This window comes from Muntiacus reevesi, chromosome 4 (assembly GCF_963930625.1).
Source record: "Muntiacus reevesi chromosome 4, mMunRee1.1, whole genome shotgun sequence".
NCBI classification, from domain to species: domain Eukaryota; kingdom Metazoa; phylum Chordata; class Mammalia; order Artiodactyla; family Cervidae; genus Muntiacus; species Muntiacus reevesi.
In genome coordinates, this window is record NC_089252.1 from 106,122,907 (window position 1) to 106,140,850 (window position 17,944).

The following is a 17,944-nucleotide window of genomic DNA, read 5'->3' on the forward strand; positions in this document are numbered from 1 at the left end:
GTCAAGAAATACCTGGAGTAACAGGCAAATTTAGAGTTTTGCCAAGAGAATGCACTGGTCATTGCAAACACCCTCTTCCAACAATACAAGAGAAGACTCTACATATGGACATCACCAGATGGTCAAAACCAAAATCAGATTGATTATATTCTTTGCAGCCAAAGATGGAGAAGCTCTATACAGTCGGCAAAAACAAGACCGGGAGCTGACAGTGACTCAGATCGTGAACTCCTTATTGCCAAACTCAGACTTAAATTGAAGAAAGTAGGGAAAACCACTAGACCATTCAGGTATGACCTAAATCAAGTCCTTTATGATTATACAGTGAAAGTGACAAATAGATTCAAGGGATTAAATCTGATAGAGTGACTGAAGAACTATGGACGGAGGTTTGTGACATTGTACAGGAGGCAGTGATCAAGACTGTCCCCAAGAAAAAGAAATGCAAAAAGGCAGTATGGTTGTCTGAGAAGGCCTTACAAATAGCTGTGAAAAGAACAGAAGTGAAAGCCAATTTGATTTCAGAATTCCAAAGAATAGCAAGGAGAGATAAGAAAGCCTTCCTTAGTGATCAATGCAAAGAAATAGAGGAAAACAGTAGAATGGGAAAGACTAGAGATCTCCTCAAGAAAATTAGAGATACCAAGGGAACATTTCATGCAAAAATGGGCATAATAAAGGACAGAAATGGTATGGACCTAACAGAAGCAGAAGATATTAAGAAGAGGTGGCAAGAATACACAGAAGAACTATAAAAAAAGATCTCCATGACCCAGATAACCACGATGGTGTGATCACTCACCTAGAACCAGACATCCTGGAATGTGAAGTTAAGTGGGCCTTAGGAAGCATCACTATGAACAAAGCTAGTGGAGGTAATGGAATTCCAGCTGAGCTATTTCAAATCCTAAAAGATGATGCTGTGGAAGTGCTGCACTCAATATGCCAGCAAATTTGGATAACTCAGCAATGGTTACAGGACTGGAAAAGGTCAGGTTTCATTCCAGTCCCAAAGAAAGACAATGTCAAAGAATGCTCAAGCTACCACACAATTGCACTCATCTCACACACTAGCAAAGTAATTCTCAAAATTCTCCAAGCCAGGCTTCAACAGTACGTGAACTGTGAACCTTCAGATGTTCAAGTTGGATTTAGAAAAGGCAGAGGAACCAGAGATCAAATTGCCAACATCTGCTGATCATCAAAAAAGCAAGAGAATACCAGCAAAACATCTACTTGTGCTTTATTGACTACACTAAAGTCTTTGATGGTGTGGATCACAACAAACTATGGAAAATTCTGAAAGAGATGGGAATACCAGACCACCTGACCTGCCTCCTGAGAAACCTGTATGCAGGTCAGGAAGGAACAGTTAGAACTGGACATGGAACAGACTGGTTCCAAATAGGGAAAGGAATACGTCAAGTCTATATATTGTCACCCTGCCTGTTTAACTTATATGCAGAATACATCATGAGAGTATATCATGCTTCATTCAGTCCAGTATGAAGCACAAGCTGGAATCAAAATTTCTGGGAGAAATATCAGTAACCTCAGATATGCAGATACCACCACACTTATGGCAGAAAGCGAAGAACTAAAGAGCTTCTTTAGTGATGAAACTGAAAGAGGAGAGTGAAAACGTTAGCTTAAAACTCAACATTCAGAAAACTAAGATCATGGCATCTGGTCCCATCACTTCATAGCAAATAGATGGGGGAACAATAGAAACAGTGACAGACTTTATTTTGGGGAGCTCCAAAATCACTGCAGATGGTGACTGCAGCCATGAAATTAAAAGACACTTGCTCCTTGGAAGAAAAGTTATGACCAAACTAGACAGCATATTAAAAAGCAGAGACATTACTTTGCCAACAAATGTCTGTCTAGTCAAAGCTGTTTTTTCCAGTAGTCATGTATGGATGTGAGAATTGGACTATAAAGAAAGCTGAGCACCAAAGAATTGATGCTTTTGAACTGTGGTGTTGGAGAAGACTCTTGAGAGTCCCTTGGACTGCAAGGAGATCCAACCAGTCCATCCTAAAGGAGATCAGTCCTGGGTGTTCATTGGAGGGACTGATGCTGAAGCTGAAACTCCTATACTTCAGCCACCTGATGCGAAGAACTGATTCATTTGAAAAGACCCTGATGCTGGGAAAGGTTGAAAGTGGGAGGAGAAGGGGACGACAGAGGATGAGATGGTTGGATGGCATCACCGACTCAATGGACATGAGTTTGAGTAAGCTTCGGGAGTTGGTGATGGACAGGAAGGCCTGGCATGCTGCAGTCCATGGGGTCGCAAAGAGTTGGAGACAACTGAGTGACTGAACTGAACTGAGAAAGATCTAGAACAAGTTTTGGCCATTAGCCGCCAGAGAATTTACATGGAGTGGTTAAGCACATAGATGCTGATGCCAGATAGCATGGGTTCAAATCCCAGCTCTACCACTTAAACCATGAGGGATTTGGGACAAGTTACTTAACCTTGGCTATAAACAGTCATGACAAAAGTGTCCCCTAGGGTTGTTGGGAGCATGGAAGTGAAAGTATGTCAGTCAGTCGTGTCCAACTCTTAGCGACCCCTTGGACTGCAGCCCTCCAGGCTCCTCTGTCCATGAAATTCTCCAGACAAGAATACTGGAGTGAGTTGCCCTTCCCTTCTCCAGGAGATCTCAACCCAAGGATTGAACCCATGGTCTCCCGCTTTGCAGGCAGATTCTTTACCGTCTCAGTCACCAGGGAAGCCCTAGGGCTGTTGGGAGTGTATGTTCAGTTAATTCAGCAAAGGTGCTGAAAACAGCACCTGGCTACAGGAAGCATTGGGGCGGCTTCAGCCATCGTGGGTCACTCCTATACAATCTGCCAGCGTGTCCTTTGGTCTCTGGACCAATAGGGGAAGCCATGTGTGTGGGACACTCGGGCATTCAGAGGGCACAGGGCCAGATGGCTACAGAGAATGGGGGTGGGGGTGGGGGCAGAGTTGGTACAGGCTCCCTTCCGGCCTCCAGGTCTGCTGTGACTCCTGAGCCCTTCTGAGGGACAACATCTTGGGTTGCCTCCTTGCCACCCCCTGTTCCCCAAAAGCAGCCAGCCTGAGCTAGACATAGCCTCTCTTTAATGGAAGTCATGAGTGCTTCGACATAGGATACCAGCTTGGACAGGGAGGTATGGCCAGGGCAGCAAGTCAGGATGCTACCCTGCCCCTCTGCCATGGTCCCAAGGGAGGATGGGTGTGCCGGCTGGGGGCTCAGAAGATGTCAGGGACGATATAGTCGGTGTGGACGCCGTCGATCAGCCCATTCCCATTGTTGTGGATGAACCAGCAGATCACCTCAGCCCCATGACGGGGGTCCTTCCTGTAGTCTTTTTGCAAACCCCTGAGGAGAAACATGCCAGCTGGGGTCACCTTTTGGACCTGGCAGGGCTGTACCTCCCCAGGAAGCCCACCCGACCCATGTGACACCTGGAAGACCTGGACCAATGATGGAGAAGGCCAAGGGCAGAGATGCTGGGAGAACCGCCCACCCACCTGGTGACCGTCAGGCGGCGGTTCTTCACCACCATTGTGGCGTCTGTCTTTGTGGGGTCAGAGCCTGGGTGGAGGTCGGACACTTTATAATCAAAGGGGTGGAAGAATTGTCCTGGAAAGGCATACAGGAGACAGTGGTTACCATTGGGGTCCTTGCTGCCTTGTACTCACTAGGTGCTCACTGGAGGTTTAGAGTTATTTGCACAATTTTTTCCAAGGGCTTGACTGTTTTTGATAAATTTTAACATCCAAAGCCACCTCTAGTTCAGTTACTATAAAGAAGCAGCTATGTTGCTTCTATAGGAATTCCAAAGGAATATGGCTGGGGAGAGGGGAGTGAGGGGTAGAGAGCAGGGTCTGCAGGAAGACCACAAAGAGAAGCAGTTCTTTCAAGCAGTTGGCCATGACCCATCCCACCCAGGAGGTGTCTGCGAGTCCACTGGACCTTTCTGTTTGCTAATTGGGCCTTCTCCTTACACGCTCTTGGACTCACTTAAGCTTTAGTTTCACTGTGTTTGATTACAGCCTCTTTGAGGGACAAGTCATCACCAGGTCCCTCTTTGGAGCTCTGAGCCTTGGAGGCCACGTTGGAGGTGCACCTGTCCTGGTGCCTCGCAAAGCTGACCCACGGTGAGTCCTAACACCCCGCTCCCCACAGCTCTGCCAGCCTGGCCAGCCGTACATACCCAGCAGCCCATGTGTCCGTGCTGACATCCGGTGACTATCCAGCACGTAGAAGCCGAGGAAGTCCTGGCGGACGGCACTCCCCCTCCACACCCGGTGCAGGACGACCTCGAAGGTGCCCCCGTCCTCCACGGACACCACCAGGTTCCTCTTCCTATTGATGGTCACCAACACCCTGTGGGGCCAGGTGCCGTGAGGGTGGATGTGGCTTCACTGCACCCCTCTGTTCAGCTGTTCTTGTCCTTGGGACCTAGCTCTTATGACCGCCCTCTCCTCTGAGATGGTTGAGTATTTCTTGTTCCACACTCCTTCCCACATGTTGCTGTTGGGTATATTGGGTACAGGCCTTGTGCTAAGCCCTCCATTGAAACTGTATCACTCAATTCCCCCTTTGATCCTGTGAGGACCACAGCTCAAAAAGGTTAAGAAGTTGCTCAAGCTCACATAGCTGGTGAGTGACAGAGCCAGGACTTCTACTCCAGCCTGTCTAGTATGAGTCTGTGTTCCTTGACTCATCATCTGGTCCATTATACTGGACCTTGCCCGCCTCTCCCTATAGCTCCGCTGCCCAGCGTTGGGCTCTGATGCTCGGCAGTGTCTGCGGAATAAATGAGGGAAGGAAAGAACAAACACTAAACAAGTCATACTAAGACAGATGCTGAAAAAGCCCAGAGAACACGAGTTCAGCAGAGGAAGAGACCAGGATGGGTTCAGGAAGAGGTGGCCCTTGCGCTGAGCCTGGGAGGATGAGTGGCTTGGTTTGGTGGAGACAGGTGGAGACAGGACTGCGGGGCGAGGGTGCCACGGGAGCTCAGGCAGCCAGGCCCGGAGACACGCGTCCCGGAACCAAAGGAAATTGGGAGTGAGGGGCCGGGAATGGTTCACAGGGCCCAACTTGTCTGCATGGAGGCCTTATGACCTCACTCACTGACAGAGCTCAGGGAATGAGGGCCCACAGGCTCGGGTGGCGGGGCTGGCTCTGGGGCTTCATCCCTTGGTCCACAGCACACTCACCCCTGCCTCCCTTCCCAGGCCCCCGCCCACGCTGGTTACTCATTTTGCCGCAGGAAGGCCTGGTCCCTCCAGGAGAACACGGGCCCGCCAGACCCAGGGTTCAGTGTAATGTTCTGAGGAGTCACTTCCAGCTGGAAGTCAGTTGCGGGGTTTGCGATCCCCAGCCGCCCGAAGTACGTGCCCTCGGGTTTCCCAGGGCTCCCGGCCTTGTCGCCGATGAGCTGCCCGTTCACTGAGAAGCCTGCAGTGGGGTGAGAAGTCATCAGGTCGGGGGCCAGCTCTCACCAGAATCCTGCCAGCCAGTCTTTGCTCCTGCCCTCCCCCTTTGGTCACTGAGAGCCTCAGCACCCAAGGAGATGGGCCTTCAGGACAGGTGCAGGCCACACACAGCGCCGCCTGCCTCCCTTCCCACCACACTCTGAGGTTTAGAAGGCTCAGTTCTGGGCTCTGAAGGAGGTCTTGCATCCCCAGGAAAGGCCTTGGGGCTGCTCCTTCTCCATGACACAGGGCAGGTGCTGTAGGTGAGTCTTCGGGCCTCTTGCCAGAGGCCTCCTCTGAACTGGGCAGCCAACAGCTCCCCTCCCCATTGTCACCGTCCCCAAACTATCCTTGTCTCATGCTCTGAAATGGTCAGCTAAGAATCTGTTCACCTGTTTATCTCCCTTCCCTAAACTCCACGAGAGCAGGGACTCTGTCCGGGTTTCCACTGTGTCCCCAGCCCTTTGGATGTGCTCAACAAACATGTGGAGATGACCTGAATGGACTGGGAGGGTGGGAGAAGCGTCCAAGATATGGAGAGGGCATTGTTCCCATCACCGGAGCCCAGCGGGGAGGTCGACTCCAAGACCCCTGCAGCCATGCAGGGCCAAGGGAGGGGTATGCGGCAGGGCCACGGCATAATTTACAGAACTCGGTACATAATGAAAACGAGAGGTCTCTCCTTCAAAAATTGTCCAGAATTTCAGGATGCAACAGCAGAGCATTAAATCAAGCATGGAGCCCTTCCCAGGGCATGGTTTCGTGCATCTGCACAGGTCACATGCCCACGAAGCTGGCCCTGTATAGGGCCCAGGCAGGTGGATGTGGTGTGATGGCGGCAGGCTGAGCCCAGCCAGGTGGCGGGTACACTGGATGTGGGGAGTGGAGGCCACAACCACTGTCCTTCCTGTTGGTGGCTAAACATTAAGAGCAGAGGAACCCGGGCCCCACCCTCTCTGGCAGAGGGTGTGATGTCACCCGTACCTGTGTCAGGGTCCTGCACCAGGCTCAGGACCACACCAGGCTCCTCGTTGATGTTGAAGCACAGCGTGTCCTCTTTTTGGGGCACGTGGATGAGGAAGTGGGGGTCAGCATCCACTGAGGGCACAGCATGGAGTCCGTTAAACTGAGCATTAGGCAGATGGGGCCAGCTGGGGACAAGGGTTCAACCGGGCAGAAGTGTCCCTCAGACCCTCCCAAGGACTCACCGCTAGTCACTTGGTCTGGTAACTTCTCGATGTTGAGGCTGGAGTGCGTTGGAGCAGGCTGAGAGGCCTCTAGCATGAAGGCTGAGCAGCAAGAGTGAACGGCCTTTAGAAGGGAGGTGTCCAGACCTTCCTTGGAGCTGGTGGCTCCTTCTCTGGGGCCCCTCCCACCCAGGCAGGCTGGCCCCAGGCCGCGGGTGCACGAGTGGACATGGAGACTTTGACACCTCTCAGGGTGTGGGAATGGAAGTTTGGCCCAGCACAATGGTCTGGCCTGGAGAAGGAAATAGCAACCCACTCCAGTATTCTTGTCTGGGAAATCCCATCGACAGAGGAGCCCGGTGGGCTGTGGTCCATGGGGTTGCAGGAGTCAGACATGACCGAGCAACTAAACCACCACCACCACTGGCCTGGCTCCGTCTTGGTTTCCTTCATGAAAACCTGGTGGGGCTGGTGGCACTGGGGTGGGGAGGCCAGGCCCAGGTCAGGGAGAGAGTTCTGAGGGCTCCCAGTGAGAGGGAGCGAGGAACACTGGAGCAGAGAATAAAAGCCTTGGATGGGTGACACCCTGGGCTTTGCTCAGGGTTGAATGCATGGACTGAGGGTGGTCACGTGGAGCAGAGGTAAGACGAGCGTTGTCAGGGTGACAGCCACTTACTTTTTCTGGGTCCCACCATCTCTGTAGAGGACAAGGACAGAGAACAGCGTCACCCTCCCCACTCCAAGGGCAACTGGGCCCAGAGGCCATTCAGGCCTGGGCAGCCCTCCTCCTGGGGGTCCCAGCCCTCCCCTTGGGGGTCCCAGCCCTTCTTGTAGATGAATGCTCACACTAAGGGCCCCGAAGGAGGCCTGGGAGTGGAGGGGTTCAGGCTGTGTGAGGTCTCCCCAAACATTCAGGTGGCAACAATTCAGTTGCAACAAAGTGGGGAAGGGCATCTCAGGGAAGGAAGAGACCAAGAAAGCCTGGGACCAGGCAGGTGTTGGGTGGGGAACTGTGTGTCTGGTGGCCAGAACTGTGCCACTTGCCCAGCCACCCAGAGCCCCTTGCAGAAATCAACATGATTTAAAAACTCACCCAAGGGCAGAGAATCTAGAAAGGAGAGAAAGGAAAGAGAATTAATGCCTTGGAGGCTTTTGGCTCTCAGAAGCCTCCCCATGCCTACAGCCTCCTCTCAGCCAGCCCATACCGTCCAGGGGCTTATCAATGATGGGCTCCAGGCCGTCCTGGTCTGCCATGCCCCTGACGGTCATGGAGGTCAGTGGGGTCACGAACTGATAGGCCAACGACATCTCCAGGGCCTTGGCTGACACGTTGGCCTTCTCCTTCCCCTCCAACTTCATCCTGCGAGACAGACACCAGCTCCAGGCCCGCAGCTTGGACGACAGTAAACTTGCATTCCCTTGTCCTTCCCTGCCGTTGTTCACGGCATGTAATAAGTCCCTGCAGTGGCCCCACTCAGGGGCTGTCTTCAAGAACCTCATGATTTAAATGCCTCCCATAGAGAAATGGGTTTCCCTGGTGACTCAGATGGCAAAGAATCTGCCTGCAAAATGGGAGACCTGGGTTTGATCCCTGGGTCGGGAAGATCCCCAGTGTCATTGGCTGGAGAATTCCATGGACACAGGAGCCTGGTAGGCTATAGTCCATGCAGTTGCAGAGTCGGACATGATTGAGTGGCTAAGGTTTTCATAGAGAAAACCTGGAGGTTTGGTAGAGCTGGGGGATGTGCCCCAGAATTCAACAACTGTGACATTCTGGCAAATGGTCTAACCTCTCTGAACCCCGGTGTGCTCGGGATGTTGTGAGGATGAACTGAGTGTGTCTGGACACAGCAGCCCCACGGGCAAGGGCAGCCTCGCCCACAGAGCTAAGTAGGGGCAGACTGCAGGCCGCCCTGTTCCCCCAGCAGGCCCCGCCCACACACTGACTGCCTGGTTGATATTAATTCAGCGAGCAAAGCCAGAGAACAGTAAATCTGACCTGCTCACATGCTTCAAGACTCAGAACCACCCCTTCTTAGTCCAAAGACCCAGGGGTGAGGGGGGTGCTCTTGGGTAGTTTGCCCGCATTCCCCTAGACAGCCGATGGGCTGGTACCGCTTGGCCAGCAGCTCCTGGATGGTCAGGTAGGCCCACAGGCGTTCAACGTGGTTCTCCAGCATGTGGCCCCGTTCTCGGAGCAGTTTCTTCATCTCTTCCTCATCCACCAGGCAGGTTGTCATGAATTCTTGGCCCTCCTGAGAGAGGCGAGGGGGAGAGAGGCTGTGAGCCTTTCTCAGCATTCCATCCCCCATCATTCCTAAGCCTACACTTCTCATCCTCGACCATCCATTCCTTCCATAAAAGTTGCCAAGCACCCTCTGTGAGCCAAGTTGACCCAGGCCTTGGGGGTCCCAGGGGAGGTGAATCAGGCCCTGCTCTCATGGAGTCACTTTCTCTGGGGGATGCCAGCAAACAGCTGGCCAGTCCACCATGCAACTGTGCCCACTCTGCCCCGCTCCTCCAGACACCCGTTCAACTTGCCACAGTGCACAAGTGTGCCTTTTCTTTCCAGCTACAATATGGGGGCACCTCTTCCCAGGGGTTTGCCATGCACCAGGCACTGCATAAGCCTACTGCATGGATTATTTCATTTACTCCACACAACTCTCCGGTGCAATTTTACCCTCAGAGGCCACAGAAAGGCATAGAGAACTGGACCTATTTGATCAGTGTCACCCACCTGGAGCCAGGGTCTAGCTCAGCTTTCCTCACTGAAAGCCGGAGTCCTGAACCCTCAGCTACACCACATGGCTAGATTCCAGGTCTCCAGGACCCCCAAGTGTGCATGTGCATACGTGCACTGCACTGTGGTACAGAGCTGAGTGCATAGTAGATGCTCAGGAAATAGTGTACTTGAGAAGGAAGACGCTAGCCTCCTACTGCCTCATGCTTTGGGAGGAATGACATGGGGAGTAACAGGTGGTCCAGTTGGCTGCAAGGGATGACCGCTTATCAAGACCACTTGAGCCTACCCTCGGAATGACTGCGTTGGGAGGAAGTTCAGCCCTGGGGTGTATGTGGCCTGGTGGGGTAAGGGCACTCCTCTGGGGAAAGAGAGGCTGCCAGGGGCCCAGGGGTGGGGAACTTCTGAGTGCCTCTCCACCCTTTGCAGCCCTCTATTTACCGCATGAGCTCGCACGTCCGCCTTGAAGCTGCTCAGTTTGTGGTCAGCAATGCGCCCCGCCACCATGATCTCCGAGCCTTCATAGTACTGTTTATGGCGGTGCTGGGTCAGGTCTGAGACGGCTTCCCGGGGGTACAGCAACTCCACATCCCTCAGGAGCGGGTTAGCTACCTGCTCATAGAAACCCTGCAGGGATGGGGGGGTGCAACCTCAGAGCTGGTGGGTCACCCTAGGTATCCAACAGGAAGCCCCCTCACAAAGTGGTGTGTCAGGATCCCTGCTCATAGAAGGAACTGCAGGCTCAGTGGTTAAGGAACTGGCTGGGGGTCCCGCAGCTAAGTTGAACTCTACGCCAGAGCTTTATCCGCTCTGGGCTGGTGGGTACATGGCTGCCAAGGCTCTGATCCCCATGGCGTGACTTTGAGGGGCCGTGGGGGAGGAGACCTGCAGCTGCTGGGTGGCGTCATGGTCCTCGTAGATTCTCTGGACACGTCCATTGTTCTCCAGGGACATGACCTCCAGGAAGTTCAAGTCCACATCATGGCCGAAGCCCAAGTTGTAGAGTGGGAACCTGCCCTTGATGGCATCTCGGACATTCTTGAGGATTTGGGTACGATCCGTCACCCCTGCAGCCACACAGCCAGGTAGGGATGGGATGCGTGTGGGGCATGAGGGCACTTTGGGGCACCCTCCCTGGCGGCCAAGTCTCCCATCTCAGATCATCTCCAGTCCCCACTAGCCTCTTGCTGTCTCCCCTGGGTGATGCAACAGCTGCTATCAGACCTCCTAGAAGACTGCCAGTTTCTATGGATCCATCATGAGCAAATCTGATTTTAAACCCTCCACGGCTCCTCCCACGGCCTGTGAGGGCCTGCTGATCTTTCCACTCTGTTTTACCTGCTCAACACATGCCTGCCCTTCCTGCACAGGCCTTGCAGGTGCACAAACCTTGTTTTGTTCAAGTTGCCCCTTCTGCCAGGGATGCCTTCCTGCTTCTCCTCTCCTCCTTCCAGATGGAGCTCAGGGCTCACTTCCTCTAGGAGGCCTTCTGAGACTCTGCCTGGGTCAGGTGCCCCTTGTCTGTGGTCCTTTGGCCTCCTGGCACCCTGTTCTTTCAGAGCCCTTGACAGAGCATCTGTTCCTGGGTCTGCCGCCCCCGGTGGACCCTGGACTCCTTAAGGGCAAAGATGTCTCTTGTTCTCTTAGTGTCTCTCCTTGGTCCCTACTCCTGTGCTTGGCCCTCAGTTGGTGCTGAAAACACAGTTCATTAAATTCAGCCTAGGAGTCCTGCCCCTCCTTCTGGGCCCCGTAGAGCCTGTGTCATGCAGAAACTCTCCCAGTTTCCCACCTCAGGACAGTGGAGCACCTTGGAGCTCCTGCAGACTTTATGGTCTGAACTCTGCTCTTAGACGAGTGCTCAGCTTTACTCTTAGCCTCTCTGCCCCCAGACAGCGTCCCCAGTGCCTTCCATAATGAGCAGACCAACACCTCCCAGGGTATCCCTGACGGCACTTACCCTCTGTGGGCTCGCCATCTGTCAACATGATGAGAATTGAGGCATGGTTGCTGAGTTCTGGGTGGCTTTGCTGAGCTTCGTTCAAGATCCCAATTCCCGTGAGCAGACCTCCATTCAGGTTTGTAGCTACAAAAAAAGAGAAAGCAGATCAGTGTGTGCCTTCAATCTGAGGGGACAGAGGTGGCATCAAGGTGGCCCCAGACCCCTGCCCCTACCGCCGGCCAGGGAGAATTGCTTCACAAAGTTCCGAGCTGCCTCCAGGTTGGCAGGAGATGCCTGCACCAGCGAACCCTTCCATGACTGCACTGCAGACCCAAAGAGGACCAGGTCGAAGTGGTCCTCTGGCCGCAGGTCCCCCAGGATTTTATGGAGTGCCTCCTTGGTCTGTAAGCACAGGACAGTCAGTAGAGGGACAGGGCCCCAGGATAGTGCCTTTTGTAATCTCCAGATGCCCAGTTCAAAGACCCACAGGGTTAGAGGCATGGGGCAGACAAGCAGGAGGGGCAAGAAAGCCGGTGGTGACAGGAGAGGAGCCTCCTGCTGAGTGAGCCCTGGGGTGGCTGAGGGTGTGCAGAAGGCAAAGGAACCCAGTGGGAAGGGGAAATGACCAGGAGTTCAGGGGGGGCAGGGTTAAGACAGAGGACCCCAGGGGGCTGAGTTTCTAAAACGCTGCTTGTCCACCAATGGTTTCACTGAGCCATGGACAGGGCACAGAGCACTGCATGTGGAGGGGGAGGCTGCTGCCAGCTGCAAGCCATCTCTGGGACCCCTGTAATCGTCCCCACATGCCTAGAACACAGGTCTCATCTTCGAAGCCCTCCCCCACTGGTAAACCCCACAGGCCCTGTGGGCCCTGTCACTTTGCTCCTTTTTTTGCCATCGAGGAGCAGTGAGTATACTTGAGTATACTTGAGTATACTTCTCACAGTGAGAAGTGGCTGATTCCAGAGCCCTTGACCACTGGGATTTCCTGTTAGATTACCCTGCCTCTGACCAGGGGCAGAAGTCCCAAACCCAGTCCCTGGGGGCAAAACCAGTTTGGGGTGGGCGATGGGGTTGAAGAATCTCCCACTGGGCTGTTTAGAGCCACCATTTACCTGCCTCACTTTCTGGCCTTCCATGGAGGTGCTGATATCAATCACAAAAACCACATTCTTGTTCAGTTTTCTTAGGTTTTGGGGAGCAAAGAAGTGGGCAAAGTAGTTATTGGCGACCTGAAACACAAACAGGTGACTGAGGCCGCTCTCGCAAGGACCCCTGTCTGCCCTGTAAGTCTCAGGCTAGAAGTTCAGGCTCACCAGGAGGTCGCAGACATTGTCCCGATTGACATCGTAAGTCACCTTGAAGTCCCCATTCAGCAAGGTTGTGGAGCACGTGGGGCAGGTTTGCTGCTGGCTCACTGTGGGGCGGAAAAGCACATGACCCTGGAACGAGCGGGAGCGTGAGGCATTACTGGTTTGCAACGACAACGCATGGGTGTGTGTGTCGTGTACAGCCATAGGAATGAGTCTTAGGTGACCCTCACCCAGCTGCTGAGAGTGCACGCCTATGCGGGGTAGGAGAAACGAACTGTTTCTTTGGTCACATGCTTCTGAATCATTGGAATTTTCTACAATAAGTATCACCACTTTGGGTACACAATGGAAAACAAAATAACAGCAGCATGTTGGAAATTCCCTGGCAATCCAGTGGTTAGGACTCTGAGCTTTCATTGCTGGGGGCCCAGGTTCAATCCCTGGTTGGGGAACTAAGATCCCACAAGCCATAAGGTGTGGCCAAAATATTTAAATAATACTAGGATGAGAGACACTGGGCATCTCATACTGTTCAGTGGGAAAACAACACTGTGCCGGAAAATGGGACCTGCCTGAATAGACAAGGAGCAGGAAGGGCCCAGAGTGGGAGCTGCAGCCTGGTTGAACTTGGCGCTGGTGCTCAGGGAAACTGGGGATGGTTTGCTGGAAAATGCAGCAGTGGCCACAAGACTGGAAAAGGTCAGTTTTCATTCCAGTCCCAAAGAAAGGCAATGCCAAAGAATGCTCAAACTACTGCACAATTGCACTCATCTCACACGCTAGTAAAGTAATGCTCAAAATTCTCCAAGTCAGGCTTCAGCAATACGTGAACCATGAACTTCCAGATGTTCAAGCTGGTTTCAGAAAAGGCAGAGGAACCAGAGGTCAAATTGCCAACATCTGCTGGATCATTGAAAAAGCAACAGTTTCAGGAAAAAAAAAACCCATCTATTTCTGCTTTATTGACTATGCCAAAGCCTTCGACTGTGTGGATCACAATAAATTGTGGAAAATTCTGAAGGAGTGGGAATACCAGACCACCTGATCTGCCTCTTGAGAAACCTGTGTGCAGGTCAGGAAGCAACAGTTAGAACTGGACATGGAACACCAGACTGGTTCCAAGTAGGAAAAGAAGTACATCAAGGCTGTATATTGTCACCCTGCTTATTTAACTTATATGCAGAGTACATCATGAGAAATGCTGACTGGAAGAAGCACAAGCTGGAATCAAGATTGCCGGGAGAAATAACCTCAGATATGCAGATAACACCACCCTTATGGCAGAAAGTGAAGAAAAGCTAAAGAGCCTCTTGATGAAAGTGAAAGAGAAGAGTGAAAAAGTTGAGTAAGCTCTGGGAGTTGGTGATGGACAGGGAGGCCTGGCATGCTGTGGTTCATGAGGTTGCAAAGAGTTGGACGCGACTGAACTGAACTGAACTGGCCTCAATACATTTCTATACTTCCGTACTTTCCACATTTTCTTTAAGGACCCTTTTCTTTTCATGTTTTGCTGTTGGTTATAAAAGTAAAATATGTTCATTAAAGATATTTGTAAATAATTATTAGGAAGACAAAGACCATTCCCTTGGTCCCCTACTGAAAGCAAGCATCTTTGCTAGCACTCCACTGTGTCACATTTTGTTTTTAAGGAACCCCTCCAAAACTACAGGAAACATTTCTTTTAAGTGAACTGTTACAGTCACTACCAAAGGTGGGTGGGGAATAAACGGTTTGCTCCTGGCTCCAGTTGAGGGCAAGTTAGGAAGCGGGGCACTAGCTGGGTATCCTGGGGTAGGAGCAAGCAGGGTGCTCCTGGAATTCCTGTAGATGAGTGGGAAGTGACGAGTGGTAAGTGACTGGGTAGGCCAACATCCTTGCCAAACTTAATCCTGTTTCCAAGAACACTGGGGCTTGAAATGCTGAGGTTTACACGTGTGCCCTATATACCATGAATGCTTTCCCAGGAGTATGAGAGAGGCAAAGGGGAAACTGAGGCTTAAGCAAGCCAGCAACTTACCGCAGACCAGGCAGAGAGACCCTCCCTACCCTTAGGCTTTTGAGAATCAGAAGTGCTGAGTTCTCCTCTCTCTCTCCCTCAGGGCAGCCTGCAGCACCTGCCTGGTTGAGCTAGGCTGAGATGTCTCTGAGGGCTCCGCTATCTGACTCACCTTTTTCCCTGAGAAGGACTTCTTGATAAGTTGGGCAGCCAGTTTCTTGGGGAGGAAGGAGGCCTCAACATCCAGATTCCTGATCCCCTGGGGCTCAAAGATGTCCACGTCGATCTGTGGCATTGAAACAACTCCTGCATCAAGGCTCGCATTTGGGAACCATCATCAAGTCTCAGCCAAGAGCCAACGTGTATCCTGGCCCCCCACTGTATGCAGCGCCCACCCAGCTCTCAGCGCAGGGCCTGGCATGTCACAGGCGCTCCAAAAGTATTGGCCAATGAAGGTGTGCGTGCCTGTGCCCCTCAACTCAGCCACCACTAACGTGCCAGACACAATGACAGCCCCTCAGGCTGCCTGGGACTTTCCTATAAAATCCCTGGACATTCACTATCTCTCATGATCTTCATGACACTTCTGGGACACACAGAACCCCCATTTAACAGATGAGCAAGCTGAGGCTCAGAAGGAGAAGGCTGGAGGGTTCAGGGAGCCACAGAGAGCCACTGGAGCCCACCCGGAGGAGTCGGTATCCTCCGTGTTGTGCTCAGGCCCAGGACGGCACACGGAGGGTGCCAAGCTTACACGTGCAGCCACAGTGACGGGAAGGCAAGAGCCTGGCTCCCGAGACCTCACGCCTGCCTGTGGTCACCTGCGATCTACCTCAAAATGCTGCACCAGCTGCTTGGGCTTGACTTTGATGACAATGTCATACTGCATGAGCTTCCGCCTCAGCACCTCCTCATAGGTCAGCCGGAACGTGGCCTTGCTCTGTGGACCGACCATGATGTGGATGGAGAACTGCTCCATTGTTCTCCCTGAGGCCCTGGGGGTGCCACCAGGGGCAAAACCAGACAGACACATGGTGAGTGACGTGCGGGTCCTTGTCACCTAAAACATACTCCTCAGAATCAATTTCTCTTATTTTTAGTGCTTCTCCCAGCTCTCCTTGACCCTCACCCTGTCTTAGCTGACTGGCCAGAGTCAGGGCCCCCCTGCTCCAGCGGTCTTGTGCAGCACATCTGTGCCAGCAGTGGGTTTGACCAGCTTATGCCCATCCCCTCATCCGGGGCTGCCCTCCACCCAAGGCACCTTGCAGCCTTCAGATGCATGCTGGCGGGGGGTGGGTGGCACCGGAGATTGGGCCAGCAGGGCCCAGAGCTCACCTGACAAGTCCTGCATTCTCTCCTGAGATGGCTGCTTTCCGGTATTGCTTCCATGCGGTCACTTTGTCCTTTATGTCTCCAATGAAGGTGTTTTCATCTGCTGTGCTGCAGGGAGGAAGAAGCCCTCAGGGCGTGCCCCTCCCCCCCACATAGGGCCTTGAGTGGGGGTGCTCCCAGCTCGGGAGAATGGAGGCGGGGGGCGGCTCCGAGGAGGCCCTGTCCAGGTGAGCACTTGGGGAAGGGCTTCCCCTGCCGGTCTCCCACTGACCCCAGAGTTGCTCAGGAATCCTAGCACGGAGGTGGGCAGCCCCGGCCACAGGGCCCAGCAGGAAGCCTTGGGTGCTGGCCTGTGCTCCTGGGCCCTAGGCTGAAAACATACTGTCAGAGACTTTGGTTTGCTCTCCAAGATGGCAGCCCAGAGCAGGACCTAAAGGGCTTTTCAGTCCCTCCGAGCTGGGCCTGGCCCACGGCCCTTGGGGATGAGGGGAGCCCTGGTTGTGAGCTGGGCCTGGTGAACCAGGCAAGGCACGCACATGGCAAAGTCGCTGATGAAGGCCGTCTTGGGTATTTCCACGTTGAAGGACACTTCCTTGGCTGTGTCAGCGCTGTTGATTACTTGGCTGGTGATGACGTAGTGGGCGAAGCGAGAGGTGACTTTGCAGTTGACTTTCAAACTGCGGATGACCACACCATCGGCAGCCTAAAGTGGGACGTGCAGGAGGTGGCCTAGGATGGGGGGCCCCCAGCACCCAGCTCCGACACGGGTGCTATTCTGTATGTCTGAAATGGTGCCATGGGAATTGAGGTGGCTGGACAGCCCCTGTTTATGGGAGTCGGGAGCCCCCCTGCCCAGGGGCATGGCCCGAAGCCTGGGGGAAACTGACTATAATAATGGTCCCACCACAGACCCCTTTGCCAAGACCCGCACTCACTGCATCCACAGCCATTCGCTTCTGTAAAACAAAACCAGGGCAAGTGTGAATGCAAGCGCTCAGGGCACCAGGGCCTATCTGTTAAGGGATGGGAGTGGGATGTAGCCTGTGTCCTCAACACCCCAGCTTCACCTCCCCAGTGCTGCTAGGGGGTCCTCTCCCTTCAGAGGAAGTCAAGGTGGGTGGGGAGAGCCCCCATCCCTGGGCTCCCTTCCAGGCTCAGCTGCCAGGTTCTGGCCCAGGGGTATGCCCACATACCTTGCCACCTTTGGGATTGCTGGTGGGAGACCCCTGAGCGGCCACGGCCTGCAGGGTGAGCAGGGACAGCAGGCACATGCAGGGGAGCCCCCGCAGCCCCATCGTGCTGCGCGTGGTTTCAAGGCTCCTGCTGCCTTGTCACCTCACTCAGACCATGAATCAATACAATGCCGGATAAACACGGATTAAACATTAGACAAGGTCAAGGCAAGTATTACAGTTTGAGGGATCAAAAATTGACACTGAAAGCTTTCTCTAGGGGGATTCCCAGCTGTGTAAACTCCCGACCAGACTCAGACTGTGCCCCTCGGTTAGAACCACACTCAGCCAGCGTGAACTGTGAATTTTAATCCCGGATCTGTGGCACGGGGGCAACACCAGTGATACAGTGGCAGGTGTCAAGAAGCCACAATTAAAAATGAATTTCTCTTCATTAGGTGTTCTTGTCAAAATTCTTTAATCATCAACAAACTTTTCAGACAGTCATATATTCACCTGGGAGGCAGATATGATGACTTAGAAAGTGTCTGCCCACATCCTTATTTCTGATGGCACCAACTCTAGCCATTCTGCCAGGGGCCGTCTGGATAGTTCCGGGGATACGTAGTGGGTGTCACACCTTTTAGGATGGTCAGCTTTGGAAAGAAGAGCAAAAGCAAATCTCATCATTTCTCCTGGGCAGGGGTGCAGAGAAACAAGGTACAGTGGAGACAAAGATGAATGCCATGCTTTCCTGATGAAGGGTAGACTATGAGC

General features: G+C 53.1%; 1 protein-coding gene across 1 annotated transcript; it reads right to left on the bottom strand.

Annotated features, from left to right (window-relative positions):
• Positions 1–3,247: 3,247 nt before the first annotated feature.
• Positions 3,248–17,290, bottom strand: ITIH1 (inter-alpha-trypsin inhibitor heavy chain 1). Its single transcript, XM_065935344.1, has 22 exons — positions 17,189–17,290; positions 16,931–16,951; positions 16,532–16,698; positions 15,999–16,103; positions 15,496–15,658; positions 14,836–14,949; positions 12,671–12,796; positions 12,470–12,586; positions 11,588–11,756; positions 11,373–11,498; positions 10,301–10,482; positions 9,857–10,042; positions 8,788–8,927; positions 7,878–8,032; positions 7,766–7,780; positions 7,349–7,369; positions 6,694–6,774; positions 6,470–6,583; positions 5,267–5,468; positions 4,216–4,388; positions 3,530–3,641; positions 3,248–3,377 (listed from the first exon to the last, which is right to left on the bottom strand). The coding sequence occupies exons 1-22, from the start codon at positions 17,288–17,290 to the stop codon at positions 3,248–3,250; spliced, it is 2,721 nt and encodes a 906-aa protein (XP_065791416.1).
• Positions 17,291–17,944: the final 654 nt, after the last annotated feature.